At 44.0% G+C, this 21523-nt stretch overlaps 1 protein-coding gene across 1 annotated transcript; it reads left to right on the forward strand.

The window, feature by feature from the left end:
* Nucleotides 1-53: 53 nt before the first annotated feature.
* Nucleotides 54-21245, forward strand: rnf150b (ring finger protein 150b). The gene is made up of 6 exons (XM_080792936.1): nt 54-1278; nt 9805-10055; nt 12936-13090; nt 14492-14588; nt 18863-19127; nt 21113-21245. The coding sequence occupies exons 1-6, from the start codon at nt 807-809 to the stop codon at nt 21241-21243; spliced, it is 1371 nt and encodes a 456-aa protein (XP_080649062.1). The 5' UTR covers nt 54-806; the 3' UTR covers nt 21244-21245.
* Nucleotides 21246-21523: the final 278 nt, after the last annotated feature.

Here is a 21523-nt window from a genome sequence, read left to right on the forward strand (position 1 = left end):
CGAAGGAAGGAGGACAGACGATCGTGTGGACACTGGACAGAAGACTGAGAAGAGACGAGTGCTTTAATCTCTAAAGAATAAAAAAAAAAAACGGGGACGGAGCGGGAGGAGAATTGAAAGCAGCGCACCGCTCTCTTTATCTCGGTGGTGAGATAAATAAGAAGGGTCGTCGGGGAGGGGGGCGCGTTTGTTTTGTTTTTGTTCCTCGGCGTTCGTTCGTTCAACCTGAAATGGCTTCTTCTGCTGCGTGTCCGCTGCTGCTAGCTAGAAGAAATGCAAAGAGATGTGAACGGAGAGAGGCGTGAGAGAAGCAAAGAGCCGAGTGTGGAGAGGAGAGAAAGAGGACAATAGACGGGAGCAGAGAGACCCCCGAAAACCAGGAAGAAGAGGAACAAAACCACCACACTGCTAGCTGCGAAGCTACCTGTTAGCATGCTGGAACAATGGTGATGACACGTTTAATTGTTTATGAAACCTTTTGTTGAACGGGGCGTTGATGTTGTGATTCTGGACGCTAATCCCGTTTGTAAACATGAACCACCGTAATAACCCGCCCCAGAACCCAGGCTGGGTGCTAAAACACACCACACCGGTTGAGATTGTGACTGGATAATTACATGGTGAAATAATTGTGAGGAGGAGCGATAAGTAAATCCAAAACACCTGTTTGGCAGGGTCTCTGCTAGCATGGCGGAGTGACTGTTTCGATTTTCGGTATTTTTTGTTTTTGTTGATATATCGCGGTTTCGGTTCCCGTGTGTGAGACCGGCCAGTCTGTTCATATCGTTTCACCGGGGACACGGACTATGGCAGGGTCCCTGGTGGCGGCATGCCGCAGCCTGGCTCTGTCCACATGGCTGCTGTCCTTCTGCTTCGTCCACCTGCTGTGCCTGGACTTCACGGTGGCCGAGCGGGAGGAGTGGTACACCGCCTTCGTCAACATCACCTACCTGGACCCGGCCTCCGCCGGCGGCGGCGAGCTCCGCACCGACAAGACGGAGTGCGGCCGCTACGGCGAGCACTCCCTCAAGCGCGACGCCAAGGGCGTCGTGGCGCTGCCCGGCTCGCCGCACGACCGGACGGCGTGCGACGCCAACACCCGCTTCGCCCTGCCCGCCGGCCAGGCGGCGGCGGTGCCCTGGGTCGCCCTCATAGCCAACGGGAATTGCACCTACAAGGAGAAGATCCGCCACGCCGTCAACCAGAACGCGTCGGCCGTGGTCATCTTCAACGTGGGCTCCAGCAACGCCAACGAGACCATCACCATGCCTCACCCAGGTAACGTTATGACGATAATGACCACACCTACACTAGACCCCAGAACCCGGCAACTGCACCAGTAATCAGTCATAATCCCATTATCCGCAATATCGCATCTGCCTTCAAATGCAATATCGGCGGCATCGGACCGATATGGTCAATTCTTCTGCCTTGCCTACACATATAGGTATAGGCATGTGTCCTAGTATGAGAGAATTAGTGAAGGGAATCAGCACTTGTTTGACCCTCTGAAGGGTCAAACAAAAGGTAGTTATTGGTCAAAAACCCCCGGATGTGTGTCTCTCAAAGAATATCGGCCCTTTAGAATAATCTGTTTCAGGTGAAAGAAGAAGGCAGTTTTGGCGATCTGTTTTCCCTAAACCTAACCATGACCGCAAGCAACGGGAGCTAGCGCATGATGTTCAAGCGCTAGTCCGACTGTTGTTCCCGCATGTCGGACTAATGCTGGACCGTCGGAATTGCCATAGGATCCTCGATTTGGTTGACACGGGGCTGGAAGGAGAGGGTGTGGTCAAGGATGACACCGAGGTTATCTCAGGTTACGAACGTGGGAGGAGGAGGGGGTGAGGCGGGTGACAGTGGAGCCATCAACAGTGTAGGGAGAAGTCATGAGAGGACTCGGGAGCGTGTGAGGGAGTCAGGGGGGGGCCAATGATGAGTAATTGTATTTCAGATTTATTGCAGTTGAGCTTTAAGAAAGTTAGTTTGCATCCATGTTTTGATGTCAGTCAGACAGGAGGGGAGGGTGGAGTGGTTAGATATAGGTTTGTGTGATCGCCGGCATAACAGTGAAAGCGGATGTTCGAATGTGATCTGTGATGATGAAGGCTACAAATATTTTCTTTAGGAAAAATGTTACGTAAAAAACACTACGTCTACGTTGTTTGAACTATCAGTAGGCCACACACACACAGACGGACAGACAGACAGACAGACATGTTCTGCTAGGTCTCATAGTTAGTGTTCATTGCGTTCGCAATAACAGGCCAGAAGGTAATCCCTATTCAGGCTTTGACACCAAGTGTTGCCCACCTGCCCCTGGCAGGTAAATAAAACTTTCGGCGGAGGAGTTTGCTTTCAGGTTGCCCGACTGGGCAAGTGCTCGTTTGAGAGGGGGACACACAACCGTCTATAAACACAACATGAGATATCTATTCTGTATAAACACCTGAACATGGCCAGAGTGCTCTGCTTCTGGTCTGTGTGGAATGTAAAATAAGAGCACTATTTACCTATAATGTGCTGATTTCACTGTTACTACACTTAAAAAATGTACAATAACAAGTGTGAACCCATAGTCATATTCATAGCCATGTAGGTATTTGTCATAAAAATGTAGGCATGACATTTTTCATCGAACAGCCCCAGTTCGCCAGGCAAGTGAGCAATAGCATGACGGGCTTTGGACAAATAGTTTATTTTGGTCATACATTAAATGTATTAATTTCTATTATTTATTTTACAACAAATGCATTTGACCAAAAAAAGGTGTATTTTTGCCTATCCCTATCCCTATCCTTTTCACAACAAAGGCAAAACTTTAAAACAATCTACAAACACTACAAAGCACTTGGCCGACGGGCAAGTGCCTATGAGACCTTACTTTACATCCTTGCTGTACAACAGGTGTTATAGAATAGATAAACTACCTCCCCATGGCCGCCTGAAAGGAACTGGTCGGAATACCGTGTTCCTTCCACGCGCTACGTCCGGCCGGGGAAACTCCCCCCTGTCAGGTGAAAAGAAGCAGCTTGGACTCCTCATGTATAGAAGGAAGCATGAGGTTTGTCCACTGTCCCTCCCAGGTTGGCAGAGGAGTGTAGTGCCCAGCAACCCATTGGAAGAAATGGGTTGCAAAATCGTGGGATAAAAACATTAAGAAAAAATAGAATAGATAAACCCTAGTGGAAACCTTTATTGCTCTTTATATCTAACAGATATTGCAATAAACGATGAGACAATGTCTCCGTGTCTTGGAAAAATCACAAGCACGTGAAGATATCATAAAGGTACCGGTATGCGTTTCCAGGTCAAATCTGCTGCCTAGCCAATCAAACAAAGCCATGGGCAAATTAACCCATTCTGACCTGAGATCAGATTCATACGAGGTTTCCACTGGACACACACTGGTCTGATGAACCCATTCTGACCTGAGATCAGATTCTAAAAATGTCAGTCGTTCTTCGAATTTTTCAAAAATAGCAGACCTACAAGCTCGTATCGCGCCACTCGGTGGCGCGATATGAGCTTGTAGATCTGCTATTTTTCAATAGGTAAAGCATAACATGATGCTAACACCAAAATGGGTGCCCGGTCAGAATGGGTTAAAAGGAACATTGGGTATACAACCTTCATCAAACCTGGGACTACAGCTATCATCATTTCTTTTCCCCACTAAAACCCTTTTTTCACCCGGTGCCAATTGCCTAAACTGTAATCCTATGGGTGCCAACCTTGGGTAGAGCAACAGACTGTTTCCTTCAATGCATGAGGAGGCCAAGGCCTCCCCTAGGCCCCAGCTGGCCTGGGGGAGGCAGTATAGAGACCAGGATTACTGCATGTTTTTTGTGAGGGTACCTATAGTACATACCCCAGGGGACACGGGGAGAACATGCCAACTCCGCACAGAAAGGCCCCGGTGGGAATCAAACCTATAGGCCCTCTAGCTGTGAAGGGGATAGCTCTACTAGTACCGAGGAGTGCCTGCGCCATAGTGCCTCCTGGGATTATGAAGCAGCTACAGGTTTTGTAAACTGGGATCAACTCTTTTCAGGTTTTGTTTTAATCCGGTTTACTTTGTATCATCTGGCAGATGGCCACCAAAACCAGTAAAACTTGTAAGACAAAAACACTTAAGTGGCGCCAGCCGGAAAACCACATTCTAGACTGAAGTATATACTGGTCAGCCTCGGGACACGAGGTTAAGGAGGTTATAATATACTGTCTCTAGCTCGACCTTGAAATCCCCCAGCTATCTGCTCTAACTCTCTCTCTCTCCCGAGCCACTGTCTGTCACCACAACAAGCCCATGCTTGAACTGAACCACCCAGTGGTTTACTGTAAAAGTAACTAAGTACATTTACTTAAGTACTGTACTTAAGTACAATTTTGAGGTATTCGTACGTACTTCACTCGAGTGTTTTCAAATTCCAATACTTTGACTTATTTTACTTCCACTAGGCAAATATACTTTTTCCACTCTTATCATCACATTCCGTGCTGCTCAGCCAATGAAATCATCACAATCCGTGGTGGTACAAACGCAACGCACACACACACACACGCAAAGCTGTGCATAGGAGGGGCTCGCGCCCCTCACAAATAAACACCAACAATTCTATGGTGGTTGTTGGTCCATTTCCAATTTTGTATGCTCATTGCTGTTGTTTCAGCACTTCCAATTTCACTTGTTTAATTATCCTATAACGTCATTGAGTTCTCTCATGAATGGATGAAATTTTAATAAAACAAATATCCGATCTCTCGGTTGTTTTGCAGGTTCACATATCGGCCGATACTGATATTATATTGAACTCATTGCTGAATGTTTGTTTTGGTGGTGAAAGTGGAATGGTAAGCTGATACTCTTGGCTGCTCTGCGAGTACAAAGCCATTGACGGTCACATTGTTATCGCGCCGTCGTCAATGAAAAATAATCGTAATTATTGTGAGACGGGACTCGATACCGATATGACATTTTCGTGGCCGATTTCGGCGATTTGCGATACCCTACACAGATTTGATCGTGCATCTTCTAATGTAAATATTGGTCTTCTCAAGGTACGGCTATATAGTTGGAAAAAGGATTTATTTGTTTAACACAAATCAACGTTTAAACCCATTTTCGGGGGGAACCCCTGTTGGTGTTTCAAAGCATTATGTTGTACTTTTGCTATTGAAAAATAGCAGATCTACAAGCTCATAGCTTGAACTTGTAGGTCTGCTATCTTTTTGAAAAACCGTGCAAATGTGCCTCAAATCTTTTAATATATATTATTACAGAATGAACATTTCAACTCAAATCGTTGCTTCTGGGAGGGAGGTCCCTGGAATATTTTCAGATGGGGGGGGGGGGGGGGCGGGCGGAGGCATATTACATGTCATTTCTGGGGTTCCTTGACATGAAATATTGAGCACCAATGACACAGAAACATGAGGTTTTTCAGAAAACTGTCATGATTTTTAGAAGACATTGGTTGATGGGTGTAAGACAGTCAGTGCCAACTTTAATGAGGTCATTTCGGAGTCACGGCAGCATATTTGTGAGGTCGGGGTCAATGGTTACGGTTAGGCGTGTCGTGCCGGGGGTGTTACAGTTAAGGGCATGCCTGTCAACATGCGTGCTTAGCATCATGTGTGCATGTCATTGATCCCAAAGGGGTGTATTTTTAGGCGTGGAGCTGAATTGATCCCGGTGGATGCCCAGCTCTCTCGCCCAGTGACAGCTGGTGTGTGTGTGTGTGTGTGTGTGTGAGTGTGTGTGAGTGTGTGTGAGCGTCAGACATCCTGACCCACTGTGGAAATCGGTGATCCGTGGTTCCTCTCTCCTCTCTGTCATGGTTTTTTAAAGGAGATTAGTTCCGTTCATTTCATTTGGGTTTCCTTTAAAATGAGAAAATCATGCCGAATCCAAAGTGATAATAAAAACCATGTCATGATGATAAAAAAAATGATAAAATGATTACAGAAATACACAGCCGAGCGAGCGGTGCCGGCAAGTTTGACAAAAAAGCCAAAACAAGAGTTTTAAGTTAACCACTTATAACACCCTATACTTTAGTTGACCAGAATCCTCCAGGGGGCGCTATGCTATATAGCAAGGCCAAGTGAGGCCGCCCACCTGTGTTTACACTAAATACAGTGTCTTCTCTGGATGCCACACTTTGTGGGCCTGCATAGATCGGCTATATCCGCTAGGGATCATTTAAACGATAAACAAACAAACAAGAAACTAACTTTGCTCACACGCTCACTTCACTTGTCTGGTGAAAGGCCACTCTAAGGTCTCCCACACGCGGAAAAGGGAGGTTGTTTGTAATCTGGGCAGTTTTAATGTGCAGTTATATTCGCGGGTACCACAGTAGTTGACCACAGAAATGTCAACACTAGAGCTGTTGCCACAGTGTGCCTACTACTGCCCACACACACACACACACACACACACAGACACAGCCACTTCACCGACAAACTGTTGTGTCGTTTTAAACTTTTTAGCATGTGTAAACCTGTTGTGTATACATGCTACTTCACTGCACACATTCCTACTGCCAGGCTTGTTTTTTTGTTTAGCCCTGGACCGGTTCTGGAGACACAGGGCAGGCTAGAAATTAACTGAACAAAAACAAATTGAACAGAATAGTGACTGTATTTTCTATTCATCAAAGTGTGTGTGTGTGTGTGTGTGTGTGTGTGTGTGTGTGTGTGTGTGTGTGTGTGTGTGTGTCTAGTCTCTAGTCTCTAGGTAGGTCCTTTGATTTTAACAGGCTGTAACATGTTTACAGTCTCTTGCCCAAAGGGCATGGCTTTGACGTTAGTGTAGGTGTGTGCGTGTGTGGTGGTGATGTGCCTTTTGTTTTACCCTTGTTTTTGACTTGTATTACAACATTGTGCTGCTTGTTAATAATAAGTAAATCACAGAGTACCGCTCTAAGAGGAACTGTGTTTGTGTGTGTGCGCGCGCGCGTGTGTTATTATTTATAACCGTCTGTACACCTGGAGGAGGAGGGTTAGTGTTTACCGATGGAGAGACACACGGCTGTTTTGACTGTTCGCAACGTGACAATTTCCACATCCTGTCATCTACACAGCTGGGATTGTGTGTGTGTGTGTGTGTGTGTGCACTGTGTGTGTGCACTCGGTCCATATGCACCATAATAATGACAGAATGACCTTCCTTGCGCTATTTACAGTCTCAAGAGCGAAGTTTTGGTGTGTGTGTGTGTGTGTATGTTTCACTGCACATACTTGCTTGGCTGCAGGTCCTATAGTCATAAAGGTGGACTTTAAATAATGGTGCATTTGTATAGCGCTTTTATCCAAAGCGCTTTACATAGATTGTGCATTTACATACATTCACACACGTTCATATACACCGGACGATGGTGGAGGAAACTCAAACCACGCAAGGCACCAACCTGCACATCGTTAGCAATTAGGGGTTCAGAATCTTGCTCAAGGACACTTCGACACTAATTTCCGAGAACAGCCGTGGAATAGTAGTGTACTGTACACACACACACACACACAATTAGGTTGTTCTTAAGTTCAAGGTATCCTTGTCAGTTGTCACGATCTGTGTCTTGTATTGACAAGGACTGAGGGTTTGTCTTGTCTTGAGGTCAGAGCTAAGCCTACTGGACTCTACCTGCTCACAATGCATGGTAGCTTGTTTAGATTGGCTACTTCTTTTGAACTCTTTTGAGTGCCAGGTGTAAATGATTTAATTAATCTGCCAGTGCCAGTGTGTCTTCATTTTCACCCGGAGAGGGGAAAAAACAAACAAATGAGACCATTGGTTCATGAGTTAGGGGCCATGGAAAAAAAGCATGTTTTGACCAAAAGTGTCTTGTCTGAAAAAACGAATCCAAGATAAATCATGTTTTCTGAACACTAGGGCTGACAAAGTTTTTGCCGTCTTGTTTTATAGTGTTTCACTGAAAACACAAAATCTCTTCGGTCTCGTCTTTGACACCCGACGACTTTGCAAAACAAAATGCGAGATTTCTCATCTTTGGGGAAATGAATACATAATCCATCAAGTTGAATAAGTCTGATTAACTGGCAGTTGCAGCCCTTTTGGTGTTTTAAACATTATGTTATAATTTAGCCATTGGAGAAATAGCAGATACGAGCTTAGTAGGTCTGCTATTTTTTTTTAATCGTGAAAATGTGGCGCAAATCTTTGAATATATATTTCAGAGCGAACATTGTCATTGTCAACTAAAAAATTGGCTTCTGGGGGGGGGGGTCCCTAGAACAACATATTTTCAGATGGGGGGGGGTCTGCGGCCAACTACAGATAATTCTGGGGGTCCTTGACATGAAAAAGGTCGAGCACCACAGACATAGAAACATGGGGTTTATCAGAAAAATGTTAGGATTTAGAAGCCTTTTTTTCTTTTTTATCGACCTCAGGAATGGGTTAACCCATTCTAGGCAGGGAACCCATTTTGGTGTTGGCATACAAAACCACACATTAAATGCACTATAGAGCGTCGCATTCATTTTTATTATATTTATATTTAAAGACCGTTACGCCGCGGACAAAGCCAAGTCGGACCGTGACAAATCACGACGATAATTACAATGTTTTGGGGCCGATCAAATAATTAGTAAGACGAAAAACAAAAAAAAGAGTGTTTATTTTCTTCTTTCAAAATAATTCGATCGGCGAAAAAAATATTGTGTTTGTTGCCACGATTTGTCACGATATCCGAGTCGGCTTTGTCCGCGGCGTAAACGGTCTTTTAAATAAATACTTTTTGAAAAGCCCCTATGGAGAAAATGAACGGAGAATCATTTCCTGGGGCCTATACTCGCCGTTCTGAAAGGGGGGGCGTGGGACTGCGACGCTCTATATAGGGAAGCATGAGGTGGCGGTTGTTGTCAGTGGAATTATTGCACACAGTTGGAAGGAAGACAAAGAGTGAATGAGTGGCGCGCTACGAGCTTGTAGTTGAAGAGTTGTACAACAGTGTTTCAGTTTAAGAAAGTGTTTAAAAAGGAAAAAATGATAAAATATGAACTAGAAGGTTAGATAAGTGTTATTTTGTTCCCTCAGCGTTGTTTTTGTTTTTGTTTGTTCTTTTGTTGAGCTCTGTTATTTCGTCTTGTTGTTCTCTTTTTTTAGGGTAGGGTGAGGGTTAGGTTTAGTTGTTTTATTTTTTTTATTTTGATAGGGGCAGGTATAAATAAGATTTATCTTCTTCCTGCTGCTCCTTTTCTTTTCAGATATGGAATATGTAAAAAAAAATATGTAAAATGAATATAATCATGTAAAACCATAACTGAAATGAAATAAATAAATATGAAATGAAATGAAATGTCGAAAAATCGAAAGAGCGACTGACATAGAAGACTTTTTTTTTTTAGAATCTGATCTCAATCGGTTAATTTTTTTTTTTTTTTCACTTAATTTTTATTGAAGGAAGAACAGACAAACAAAAACTCAACTAACAAGACAATACGGGAAAGAAAAAGAAAATAAAAAGGACAAAAAGTGAGAGAAAAAAGGCTGCATTTTTCATATTACAATAAACATTCAATGAAATTCTATTGCAATATCGCTAGGCTGGGAGAAGAGATTCCACTTTTCCCATTTTTTATAGAATTTATCCTCTTGTAGTCTCAGTATGAATGTTAGTTTTTCCATAGAATACAGTTCCTCAATAATGTCCATCCATTGGTCTTTCGTTGGTGGGTCCTGTTGGTACCAGCGACGTGTGATTGCTTTTTTACTTGATGCTAAGAGGATGTTGATTAAATATTTAGAATCGGTTAATTATAACCATCCTCCTCCTCCAGGTACCGGTGAGGTCGTGGCCATCATGATCCCCGAGCCCAAGGGCCGCGAGGTGCTCGCCCTGCTGGAGCGCAACGTGACGGTCACTGTGACCATCAGCATCGGGACGCGGAACCTGCAGAAGTACGTGAGCCGGACGTCCGTGGTGTTCGTGTCCATCTCCTTCATCGTGCTGATGATCATCTCCCTGGCCTGGCTCGTCTTCTACTACATCCAGAGGTTCCGGTACGCCAACGCGCGCGACAGGAACCAGGTACACAATTTCAATTTCAATTCAATTCAAAGGGCTTTATTGGCACAGACATAGAAACATGGGGTTTTCAGAAAAATGTTAGGATTTAGAAGCCTTTTAAATGCACTATAGAGCGTCGCATTCATTTTCTCCATAGGCTTTTCAAAAAGTATTTATTTAAAGACAAAGCCAACTCGGATCGTGACAAATCATGACAATAATTACAATGTTTTGGGGCCGATCAAATAATTAGCAAGAAGAAAATCAAAACAAATAGTGTTGTATCCTGCCTTTATTTTCTCCTTTCAAATAATTTGATCGGCACAAAATATTGTGTTTGTTGTCATGATTTGTCACGATCACAATTTCAATTCAATTCAATTCAATTCAATTCAAAGGGCTTTATTGGCATGAGAAAACATACGTTTACATTGCCAAAGCAGAAAGAACAATACAACAATACAGCAATACAATCAAAAAATCATGTACTTTGAAGGTCACTCGATGCAGGTATAGTGCAGGAATATACACAATGATTAGTCTTTAGGGTGGTTGTGTTCCATTTGATATCCTTCTCCTATATCACAGCAACTCACAAATCTTGCTGCTGTGTTTTGCACATTGTTGTACTTCGCCCCAGCAGATATGGGAGTTTTTTGTCATTGGTCATGTTTTCAAAATCTCCGTGTGTGGTTGGTTGTAATATGTGGGAAGTATGTGTCTCTGATGTCTTGGTACACAATGGACAGATGGTTAGGAAGTGTAGCTCGGTTTCCACTTCGTTTAGTGTGCAGTGGGTGCATATAGTCTGTCTTCTCTCGGGATACAGGTCTGCCTATGACGGCCTTTCTCGATCGCGAGACTGTGCTCACCGAGTCTGTACCTGGTTAAGATTTTTCTTTTGTTTTGGGTCGGTCACGGTGCTCAGGTATTCTGCCACTGTGTATTCTCTGTTTAGGGCCAGGTAGCATTCTAGTTTACTCTGCTTTTGTGTTGCTTCTTTCCAATGTGTCAGATAGTTTTCCCTTTGCTGTTTTATAATTTGGTTTAGTCCAATGGGTACACACATATACACACAATGGTCTACTTACTACATCCACAGGTTCAGATACGCCAAGGCACGGCACGCGACAGGAAACCGTGAGAAATGATGAGAATTAGGAGAAATTGCTGGAAGGAAATTTGGCAGTTGGTCTATCATAACAAAGAGTTTTCATTAAACCACACATTAAATGCACTATAGGAAGCAATGAGGTGGTGGTGTCGGTGGAATTATTGCACACAGTTGGAAGGAAGAAGTGAATGAAGAAGTGAATGAAGTGTACAACTACTTACTGTCCGTTTGGCGTGGCAATTTGATATGGTAATCGTTCCTCCATGGTTGGTTGTACTAGCTTAGCGAAAGGACTAGTAGGGTAGGGTGTGGGTACCGAACCCCGGGACCAAGCAGGAAACCAACCGAACGCGCCGAGTACCGGGAACCCATCCAAATAATTAAAAATGTTGGTTCTCCCCTATCGGTTCCCACAGACGCGCAGTCAGTCACGCACTATTTATTTCCTTCCCCTTTTATCTTTAGACTCGCAGGGGGGGAACACAGCTGATCTACAAGCCTACACCGCGTCACTCCAGCGACGTGTCGTGGGCTTGCAGATCGGCTGATCGGCCACAGTTGCCGAGGAGTCTATAGACTAGAGAGACGAGAGAGAGAGAATCGGAGAGGAAGTGTGTGTGGTGTCGAAGTGACACACAGACACGGGGCGTGATGTTCTGTGTATACAACACAGACCAGACACAGTGGTAGTATATGGATTATTAGCCTACCTCTTGTTCGTCTAAATATACATAACGCGTTGTGATCATGTGTATAGCCTAGAAGGGCTTTTAACCCATTTTGACCTGAGATCAGATTCTAAAGAATGTCTTCTATGGCCTTCTATGTTTCGGCCCCCAAACTCTGGAATGAACTCCAGAGCTCCCTCTCTCTCTCCTCTCTTTCAAAACCTCACTGAAAACCCACCTCTTCAGGATATAGCTTTCCCCAGCTGAGGTCTCGTTTATCAATTTACAATTTACAATTTAGGCATTTAGCAGACACTCTTAATCCAGAGCGACTTACATTAAGCAAGAACAAAAAAGCATGGGAATACATCACATAAAAACATTTATCATGAAACATGCGTAAGCTAAGAAAGTAACAGTGGAATATCTATAATGAAACTATACATATATGCTATACATCTATACTACTATGCTATACATATGTACTATGACGTGCTATGACTACATACAATGCACTTATGCTGTCTACATAACATGCTATAAGTCTGTATCAAATGCTATCTAAGTCTACAGAATTGCTATCCTTTTATCTTTTTAACCCTGTACTGTTGTCGTATCTGTTATGTTTTGCTTTGTTTTTTTTCCTTTTTCTTAATAAAGTCTGTTTCCCAGTGTTCCTATATGTAAAGCACTTTGGGTATTCAGAAAAGCGCTATATAGATTTGAGCTAATATTATTATTAGTATTATTGTCCTGACGGTTTTCTGAAAAAGCCATGTTTCTAATGTCAGTCGTTCTTCGATTTTTCAAAAATAGCGGACCTACAAGCTCGTAGCGCGCCACTCGGTGGCGCGCTACGAGCTTGTAGATCAATAGCTAAAGCATAACACAATGCTAACACCAAAAGGTGGTCCCCGCCCCAAAAATGGATTAATCCATCCATGTCGACAAAAATCAACACTGACTCCAGTCCACACACACCCGGAAAGACAAAACATGTATTTATTTCACATACATAACAGTATTCATCCACGATTATATAATTATACACAGTGTTCTGAGAGTGGCTGTCATGTCCCTTTTTGTTGTGGTCTCTCTCTCTCTCTCTCTCTTCTACAGCGTCGTCTGGGCGACGCGGCGAAGAAAGCCATCAGCAAGCTGCAGGTTCGAACCATCAGGAAAGGAGACCAGGAGACCGAGGCCGACTTCGACAACTGCGCCGTCTGCATCGAGGGCTACAAGCCCAACGACGTGGTCCGGATACTGCCGTGCAGGTAACGATGACGGGCCTTCAAAAAATCTATTTTTTTTTATCCCACGATTTTGTAACCCATTTTTCCCACCCCTGTGTCAATCATCTAATGTGATCCTGGGCTCTAGTACACACCCTCCACCAACCTTGTCCCCCATATATGGGGGACAAGGGGAGACCAACCTAGTCCCCATATATGGGGGACAAGGGGAGAGCAACCTAGTCCCCATATATGGGGGACAAGGGGAGAGCAACCTAGTCCCCATATATGGGGGACAAGGGGAGACCAACCTAGTCCCCATATATGGGGGACAAGGGGAGACCAACCTAGTCCCCATATATGGGGACAAGGGGATACCAACCTAGTCCCCATATATGGGGGACAAAGGGGAGAGCAACGGACTTGAACTCATGCTTCCTTCATGCCTGAGTGTCCCAAGTTGCCCAAGATGACGGCCTTCATATACCTGGGGCTGGCAGTGGTGGAAAGTAGTGTTGTTTTTGGCAGCACATTTCGATTTTAGTTTAGTCATAGTCTTTATTGGACTGAAACTTCATTTAGTTTTAGTCACATTTTATAGTCACCTGGAAATGTCTTAAGTGTTAGTCTAGTTTTAGTCGACTAAATGTCCTGAGATTTTAGTCGACTACATCTACAGGTGATTTAGTCGACTAAAATGGGCCTTGATGCTGTCGTAATGAGTGTTTTTACACTTGCTGGAAATAGCCGATCCACAAGTTGCGACGCGTTGTGAGCTTGTAGATCGGCTATTTCCGTCATGCGACCAAGAGTAAAATGACTTATAGTGGATCTCTTGTCCACGAGTCCCTTCCTAACATTTTAGTCTAGTTTTTATCTGCTGACGGAATCATCAGTATATTTAGTCTTAGTTTTAGTCGTCGTAGCTTAGTTTTCATTTAGTTTCCATTCGTTTTTGTCAGTGGAAAAAGGTAGTCGACGAACTTTTTTCGTCTTAGTTTTAGTCGACGAAAACAACACAAAGTAACTAAGTACATTTACTTATGTACTGTACTTACTGGGCGGGCATTAGAGCATTTGAAGTAGTCAACCCTGTTCAGAATGCATCATCCGTGATAAAACCCCAACGGTCTGGGATATCTAATAAAAAGCAATCTGTGTGATTTCCTCAACCTGTGTAGCAATAATATCACTAAAACATAATTGTACACATTATTCTGTTTTTGAATCGTCGAGGGATACAGAGCTATAGTGTTTCAGAAATCGCACACTCTACGGCTGAAATCCTTTCATCCGTGAGTTCAGTCGTCAGTGTGTTGATGTAATTGTGTTGTGTTCTTGTAGACATACTGCTCTATAAGACTTGTGTGTTATTTCTGTGTGTCATCATTTCAAATGTATCGATTGATGTGATCTTGTCGTGTCTTCTCGGCCGGCGTACAGGCACCTGTTCCACAAGTCGTGTGTAGATCCCTGGCTGTTGGACCACAGGACGTGTCCCATGTGCAAGATGAACATCCTCAAAGCCCTGGGCATCGCTGTGAGTACAAAACACAAGTACAAACACTACACACTTAGTAGGAGTTGATTGTGTGTGTGTGTGTGTGTGTGTGTGTGTGTGTGTGTGTGCGCGCGCGCAATGCTCTCCATAGTCACGTGATCAAGACGCGTTTGTTTGATTTCTCATAATCCACCTTCATTGCCTATACGATTGGCTTCTAAACCTTTCAGGAAGGAGTATAGCCCGCTTTGTACCCGTTTTGTACAAATTGCCACAACTACTCAACGAAAGCGTCCGATTGGGGTGAAACTGTGCATGCATATTCCCACTAGGCTGAGGGAAGAAATGCCACTTGACAGTTTTCAAATCAGCCTCATGGTGGCGCTACAACAGGCCAAGCCACGTCTCACGCACACACACACGATTATATTACTCCTCATCACACACAGTACTCCTATCCTACTGGTGGAGACCTGTGCCCAGAAGGACAAGTTCTGCTGCCACTATTCTACAGTACCTCGGGCCCCTGCTATAGTGGACCGGATGGGGTTCAGACAATGTTTCTCTGTTGCATGGAAAGAGTCTGTTGGAGTTGTCCGTTCGGCGGAGAGTCACCATGAGGCCTAGTATCTACACACTCCAGCTAAATAAAAGCCGGCTGTTGATAGCAACAGCATTTCTTGAAAGCCTGCCAGAGAGGTAAGATGTAATCATGGACAGGGGACAAAGCCAACTCCTAAACGCAGACGGGGGACCAAGTCAACTATCTTTGTTCGGGCCAACAGTGCTTCCATTATTGAGACATGTGTGACTAGGCACTTTTCCTTTGTGATGCGTTTTACGTTGTGATATGATTGGAATTTGGTTCCACGTTGGGAAGCGAGCAAACCAAGTGAGACAAAACCGCTGGTATGGTAACAGGAATTGTTGTGAAATGATTGTGTGAAATCCATTCTGGGCCGGAAACCCCTTTTGGTGTTTTTAACTAAGCATTATGTTATACTTTAGCTATTGGAAAAATAGCAGATTTACAAGCTTGTGGGTCGGCTATTTTTGAAAAATCGTGAAAATGCGGCACAAATCTTTGAATATATATTCTTTCAGAAGACTTTTTTTTAATTTATTTCGACGTCGGGCCTAAATGGAAAATGGTGTTTTGGTAGTAGTTTTGAGCCATATCGTTCATTCACGCTTTAGTGTGTATGTACTGTATATTATTACTATTGTTGTTGTATTTAGTTTGAATGTAGTATTATGGTGTAGTAAGGAGTATTGGGGATTTATACGTATATATATATGTTGATTTAAAACATTCTTATGCTATAAAAATGTATCTGTTATTTTTACGATAGGATAAATTGACTTGCAGGCGGACATATCGGTGCGCAGTATAGCTGCTGTTAATTTGAGTGTAAATCGGGTAATGAGAGATTTTAACCCATATTGGGGCCGGGTGTTAGCATTATGTTATGCTTTATCTATTGAAAAATAGCAGATCTACAAGCTCATAGCGCGCCACCGAGTGGCGCGCTACGAGCTTGTAGGTCTGCTATTTTTGAAAAAAATTGGAAGAACGGCTGACATATAGAAACATAGCTTTTTCAGAAAACTGTCAGGATGTAGAAGAACTTTTTTTTTAGGATCTGATCTCAGGTCAGAATGGAAAACTGTCAGGATGTAGAAGAACTTTTTTTTTAGGATCTGATCTCAGGTCAGAACGGGTTAAACCAAAAGCACCCCCTGGCCGTGAGAAACCTATAGGCTGACGGGTTGTAATTAAAGCATTTGCGGTTTTTCCCCCAAACGACGCCCGCCCTCGTCACAGCTGGGATAACTGTATCATGAATCACTCGTGTGTGTGTGTGTGTGTGTGTGTGTGTGTGTGTGTGTGTGTGTGTGTGTGTGTGTGTGTGTGTGTGTGTGTGTGTGTGTGTGTGTGTGTGTGTGTGTGTGTGTGTGTGTGTGTGTGTGTGTGTGTGTGTGTGTGTGTGTGTGTGTGTGTGTGTGTGTGTGTGTGTGTGTCTGGCTGGCGGTTCTTCTTGCTAACTTGAAGAATGTCAAATGGTTATGGCTATAGAGCACTGGGAACCTTTTAGTGATTTACAGACGCGTATATCCTCAGACTACTAGAAAGTGTCGCCACATAAACAATTTAACTTATCATTTGAACGTGTTCCCCCGTAATTCAAAGCATGCATGCATGCGTTGGCAAGATGTTGTCTCTGTATGGTGGTTTAGCTTAAGAGTGCACACAGGGCCACAGAAGCCCTGCTGTGTCTTCTTTAACCACTTGTACTTCGTTGCCCCCCCGGGGGCAGAGCCATAGAGTTAAGCTACCTAGTCCACATTGCACTGACGGTCGGCTCTCGGCCGGTTTGGAAGCGTCGTGAGCTTGTCGGCAGGAGACGAGAAGCTCCCGTCGCTTGCCGTCCGTGTCGCCGTTAACCACGTGACCCGGCTGTTTTCTGCCCCCTCAATGTCGCAAACTCTGTCCATATACTCTATGGCTCTGGCCCGGGGTCCCCCAGGGTCCTCCCATTTCCCTCAACACCTATATCTCATCGGTGAAAATGCAGATCTACAAGCTCACAACGATGAGCCTGTGTAGATTTAGTCTATTTTCACTAATTTGTTGTCCTGGGGGAAATGTCTAATTTGGGTCATGGGCTCTGAAGTGTGGTAACCATAGCCAATGTCCTAGATGGCTTGGCCCTAGAAGCCACTACGTAAAAAAAAACTAAAAAAAACAGTATTACCAGACCTAAATCTGGTGTTTTGATTAAATATCGAACCAGTTATAAAATCTCTGTAGCCACGCATGGTCCTGGAAAGAGACTTGTTAGTGTCTCCTCCAGGCGTCCAAACTGTAGAAAAGTACACCATGAACTTAATGCCACTTAAATGCCCTATTTAAAAAACTTTGAAGTGATTTTTGTGTTTTCTTTTGAATCTTTTGAAATAAAAATTTAAAATTGTAGGAAGGAAACGGCCAATAGAACGTGGGACTCGTTTGGGAACAAGCGAGAATGAAAAGCAGGAGTGGAGTTTCTGCTTGCTGCCTGCAGGCAGAAAGAGAGAGAGAGACAGACAGAGAGAGAGAGAGAGAGCGCTGTTGAAAGCATTGATCCCTTAATCACGTCCAGACATCTTAACATCTGCTCCCAGAGGCTCTGGACTGGAGTGAGATATGTCTTATTGGCGTCATGATGAAATGTGTGTTACACTTTGTCACTGTCGATGGGAAAACCGCCAAATAGTCAGTTTTCAGCAACTACAACCACATTAACCCATTCTGAACGGGAACCCATTTTGGTGTTCAGCATCATGTTATGCTTTAGCTATTGAAAAATAGCAGATCTACAAGCTCATAGCGCGCCACCGAGTGGCGCGCTACGAGCTTGTAGGTCTGCTATTTTTGAAAAATCTAAGAACGACTGACATTTTTTAGAATCTGATCTCAGGTCAGAATGGGTTCATCAGACCAGTGTGTTGTCCAGTGGAAACCTCGTATGAATCTGATCTCAGGTCAGAATGGGTTAACACCTGGAATGCATCGGTGTCGCCACCACTTGTCTTAAAAACCATTAATTTATACTTTAGCTGTTGAAAAATGAGATCTGCTATTTTTTTGGAAAAATTGTGAAAATGTGTGCAAATCTTTTGAATTATTTCAGCAAACGTTTTTAACGTGTGTCTTTGCTTCTGGGGGGGGGGAACAACAATTACATATAATCTTTGGGGTCGTTGAGATGAAATAGTTTGAGAACCACTGATGTATAGATTGATTAACACAGGTTTTTCAGAAAACTGTCGTGATTTCCAAGAATTCGTGTAGAATCTGGTCTCGGGTCTCAATGCGTTTTAAAAGCTAGCACCGATGCGTTCCAGGCCTTAATAAGTTAACGCATTTTGGGGCGGGAACCCCTTTTGGTGTTTTAAAACATTATGTTATAATTTAGCTATTGAAAAATAGCAGACCTACAAGCTCGTAGCGCGCCACCGAGTGGCGCGCTACGAGCTTGTAGGTCTGCTATTTTTGAAAAGTCGTGAAAATGTGGCTCAAATCTTTTAATATATATTTCAGAGTGAACATTTTTACATTTTTTTTTAGAAACATGGGTTTTTCAGAAAAATGTTGAGGATTTAGAAGCCCTTTTTTTTATCGACCTCAGTCCAAAATGGGTTAAGTGGAAAATGTGAATACTTTTTCCACTTACTGCCTATTATAATAATGATTTAACTCTCTCTCTCTCTCTCTCTCTCTCTCTCTCTCTCTCTCTCTCTCTCTCTCTCTCTCCCTCCCTCTCCCTCAGCTGAACGCCGACTGCCTTGACGACCTGCCCCTGGACTACGAGCTGGCCATGGGCATGGGCGGGGGCGGGGTGGGGGGGCATGGCGGCGGCGGCGGCGGCATGATGGCCCTGGAGGCGTCCAGCGAGGTGGCGCTGAGCGACGGAGGGTCCTCCTCCTCCGTGGTGCTGGACCCCGGGGTCCGGCGCATGGGTCTGCCCCAGGACTACCAGGACCCCGACACCCTGCGGGACAGTCCCGTCACCGCCACCACGGACACGCACACGGGTAGGTGCACACGCACACACACACACACACTTTTTGAGTGGTGTCCTTGAGAGCTGCTGCCGCCAGCACACAAAACTGTGTTCTCACTACCCAGAGTGACACACCTGTGGCAACTATATCCTGAGTATAGGGAGATTGCCAGGTGTCAGTCATAGTCACCTGGTGATGGCCTGTTAATTATTCAATTAAGAGTCACTTATTGTGACTCTGGCCGTCACAGAACCACTCCCAAGGAACAGCAATGTCGTCCGTGTGTGTTCACCTATGTGTTGGTTAATGAGCGCCAGTAATAATGAGTACCAGTAGGGGGCGCTGTTGTGCCAGGAACAGAGAGAGGGATAGTGCTGCACTGTTGCCTGCTAATGAGAGAGAGAGAGAGAGAGGGGGGGGGTGGAATTGCACCACTCAGTTTACACGGGTGTGATTTATTTTACTTTGTCATTGCCGGGGTAGACGATATACATTTCATACACAAGCATCATTCAGTTCTCGGTACGAAATTGTCTCCCCCCAAGGAGACGGCAGCAACATTAAAAGTAACACATTTGAAAATGTATAATAATCATAAATAATACTAACGATAATAGTAATAATAAAGTGACGAAATGTAAACGTGAAAGACAACATCTGATCGAGTATAGTTCAGTCAACGGACATGAAAGGAAAAAAAAGAAAGGATAGGAAAGAGAATCAAAGAGAATGATAAATAGTAGATGCGAGTTACAGAACGTACCATACATATTTTTTTTATAAATACTGTCACACAGTGCGCATCTACCCACATATTGTACAATCGTATCACATTAAACATTCATAATCTCTTTCTAGAAAATACATCTTGGTGATGTTAAATCTCGATGCTTGCGAAGGGGCGTCCATTTCTTAATAAATAGCTCATTTTGTAGCCTCACCAAATAAAGTAATTTCTTCCATGTCTCTAATTTCTTTGACTTTATTCAGCCATTGTTCGTGTGGTTGGACTGGAGGGTGTTTTCCTAGCCAATTTATTGTGATAGTCTTTTTGGCCGCTGTTAACATTATCTGGGAGAGGTACACTTTTGTCCTATATACCTTCAATAGAAGGTAGGAAAAAAGAATAACATTCTTGAAATCTTCTGGTATTTTGAGTGTCAAATGTCATTGAAAACATTATTCCATAATTCCCGTAACTCAGGACACGTCCAAAGGATATGCGTATATGGTTACCGATCTGTTCGCCACATTCCCGCCAGTGCTCAGTTGTAGGAGTATAGTGCCTGCTCTGCCAGTCAATAATGGAGTCTTAAAAATAATCTGCTTACAATTTTCCATTGATGTTCTCTCCAAAAAGTTCGAGTTTGTTACTTTATGCACTTCAGTGCAGGCGTCTAGCCAGTCTTCTTGTGAAATCTCCCACTTGGCTTTTATATAAAGAGAATTATTGGGAACCATTTCACACACACTTTTCTGATATTCACATTGTACTGCTGTGCTAGGCTATGATGACCCCTTTGACAACCGTAGGAATATTATGGCGTTATACTGCCACCCGCTGGTGACTCCGTTGCACTACACCTGTTGCTGGCTGATTTCACATCATGACATGTAAAAATGTATGTGAAATGCTGCGAGTTAAATCGAATGTTTTTATTTATTCTTACATAACATTACCGCCATGATTATTTATTAATAATAATAATAATAATAATAAAACTTCATTTGTATAGCACCTTTCATGACATGAAATGCAGCTCAAAGTGCTTTACAGAAAAATGGAGAATAAAAGAAAAGCAATTAGAAAACTAATGTAGCAATTAGAAACTAATGTAGCAATTATTCATGTACTCCTTTTTGTGTGTGTGTGTGTGTGTGTGTGACAGTACATTTGCATATTCAGACCTTTTGTTATGTTTTTAACTGGTGTCTCTAAATGAAGAATTTGCGCGCGCGACGTGTGTGTGCGTGTGTGTGTGTGTGTGTGTGTGTGTGTGTGTGCGTGCGTGCAGGCGAGCTCCAGCCAATGGCGAGCAGCTCCTCCGTGGCGTCTTTGGTGATCGCGGTGGAAACGGGCCTCTCGGACGAGGAGCTGTCCATCGGTTCCATGGAGCGCTGTCCCCTGGGAGACTCCAAATCCTGAGGACCCAACCCCCCAGCCCTGGGAGAGACTCCAAATCCTGAGGATCCAAACCCCCCCCCCCCCCCCCCCCCCCCTGGGAGACTACAAATCCTGAGGATCCAAACCCCCCCCCCCCCCCCCCTGGGAGACTCCAAATCCTGAGGATCCAAACCCCCCCCCCCCCCCCCTGGGAGACTCCAAATCCTGAGGATCCAAACCCCCCCCCCCCCCCTGGGAGACCCTAAATCCTGAGGATCCAAACCCCCAGCCCTGGGAGACTCCAAATCCTGAGGATCCAAAG

Source organism: Protomyctophum bolini, assembly GCF_963924005.1.
Source record: "Protomyctophum bolini genome assembly, chromosome: 20".
Taxonomy (NCBI): Eukaryota; Metazoa; Chordata; class Actinopteri; order Myctophiformes; family Myctophidae; genus Protomyctophum; species Protomyctophum bolini.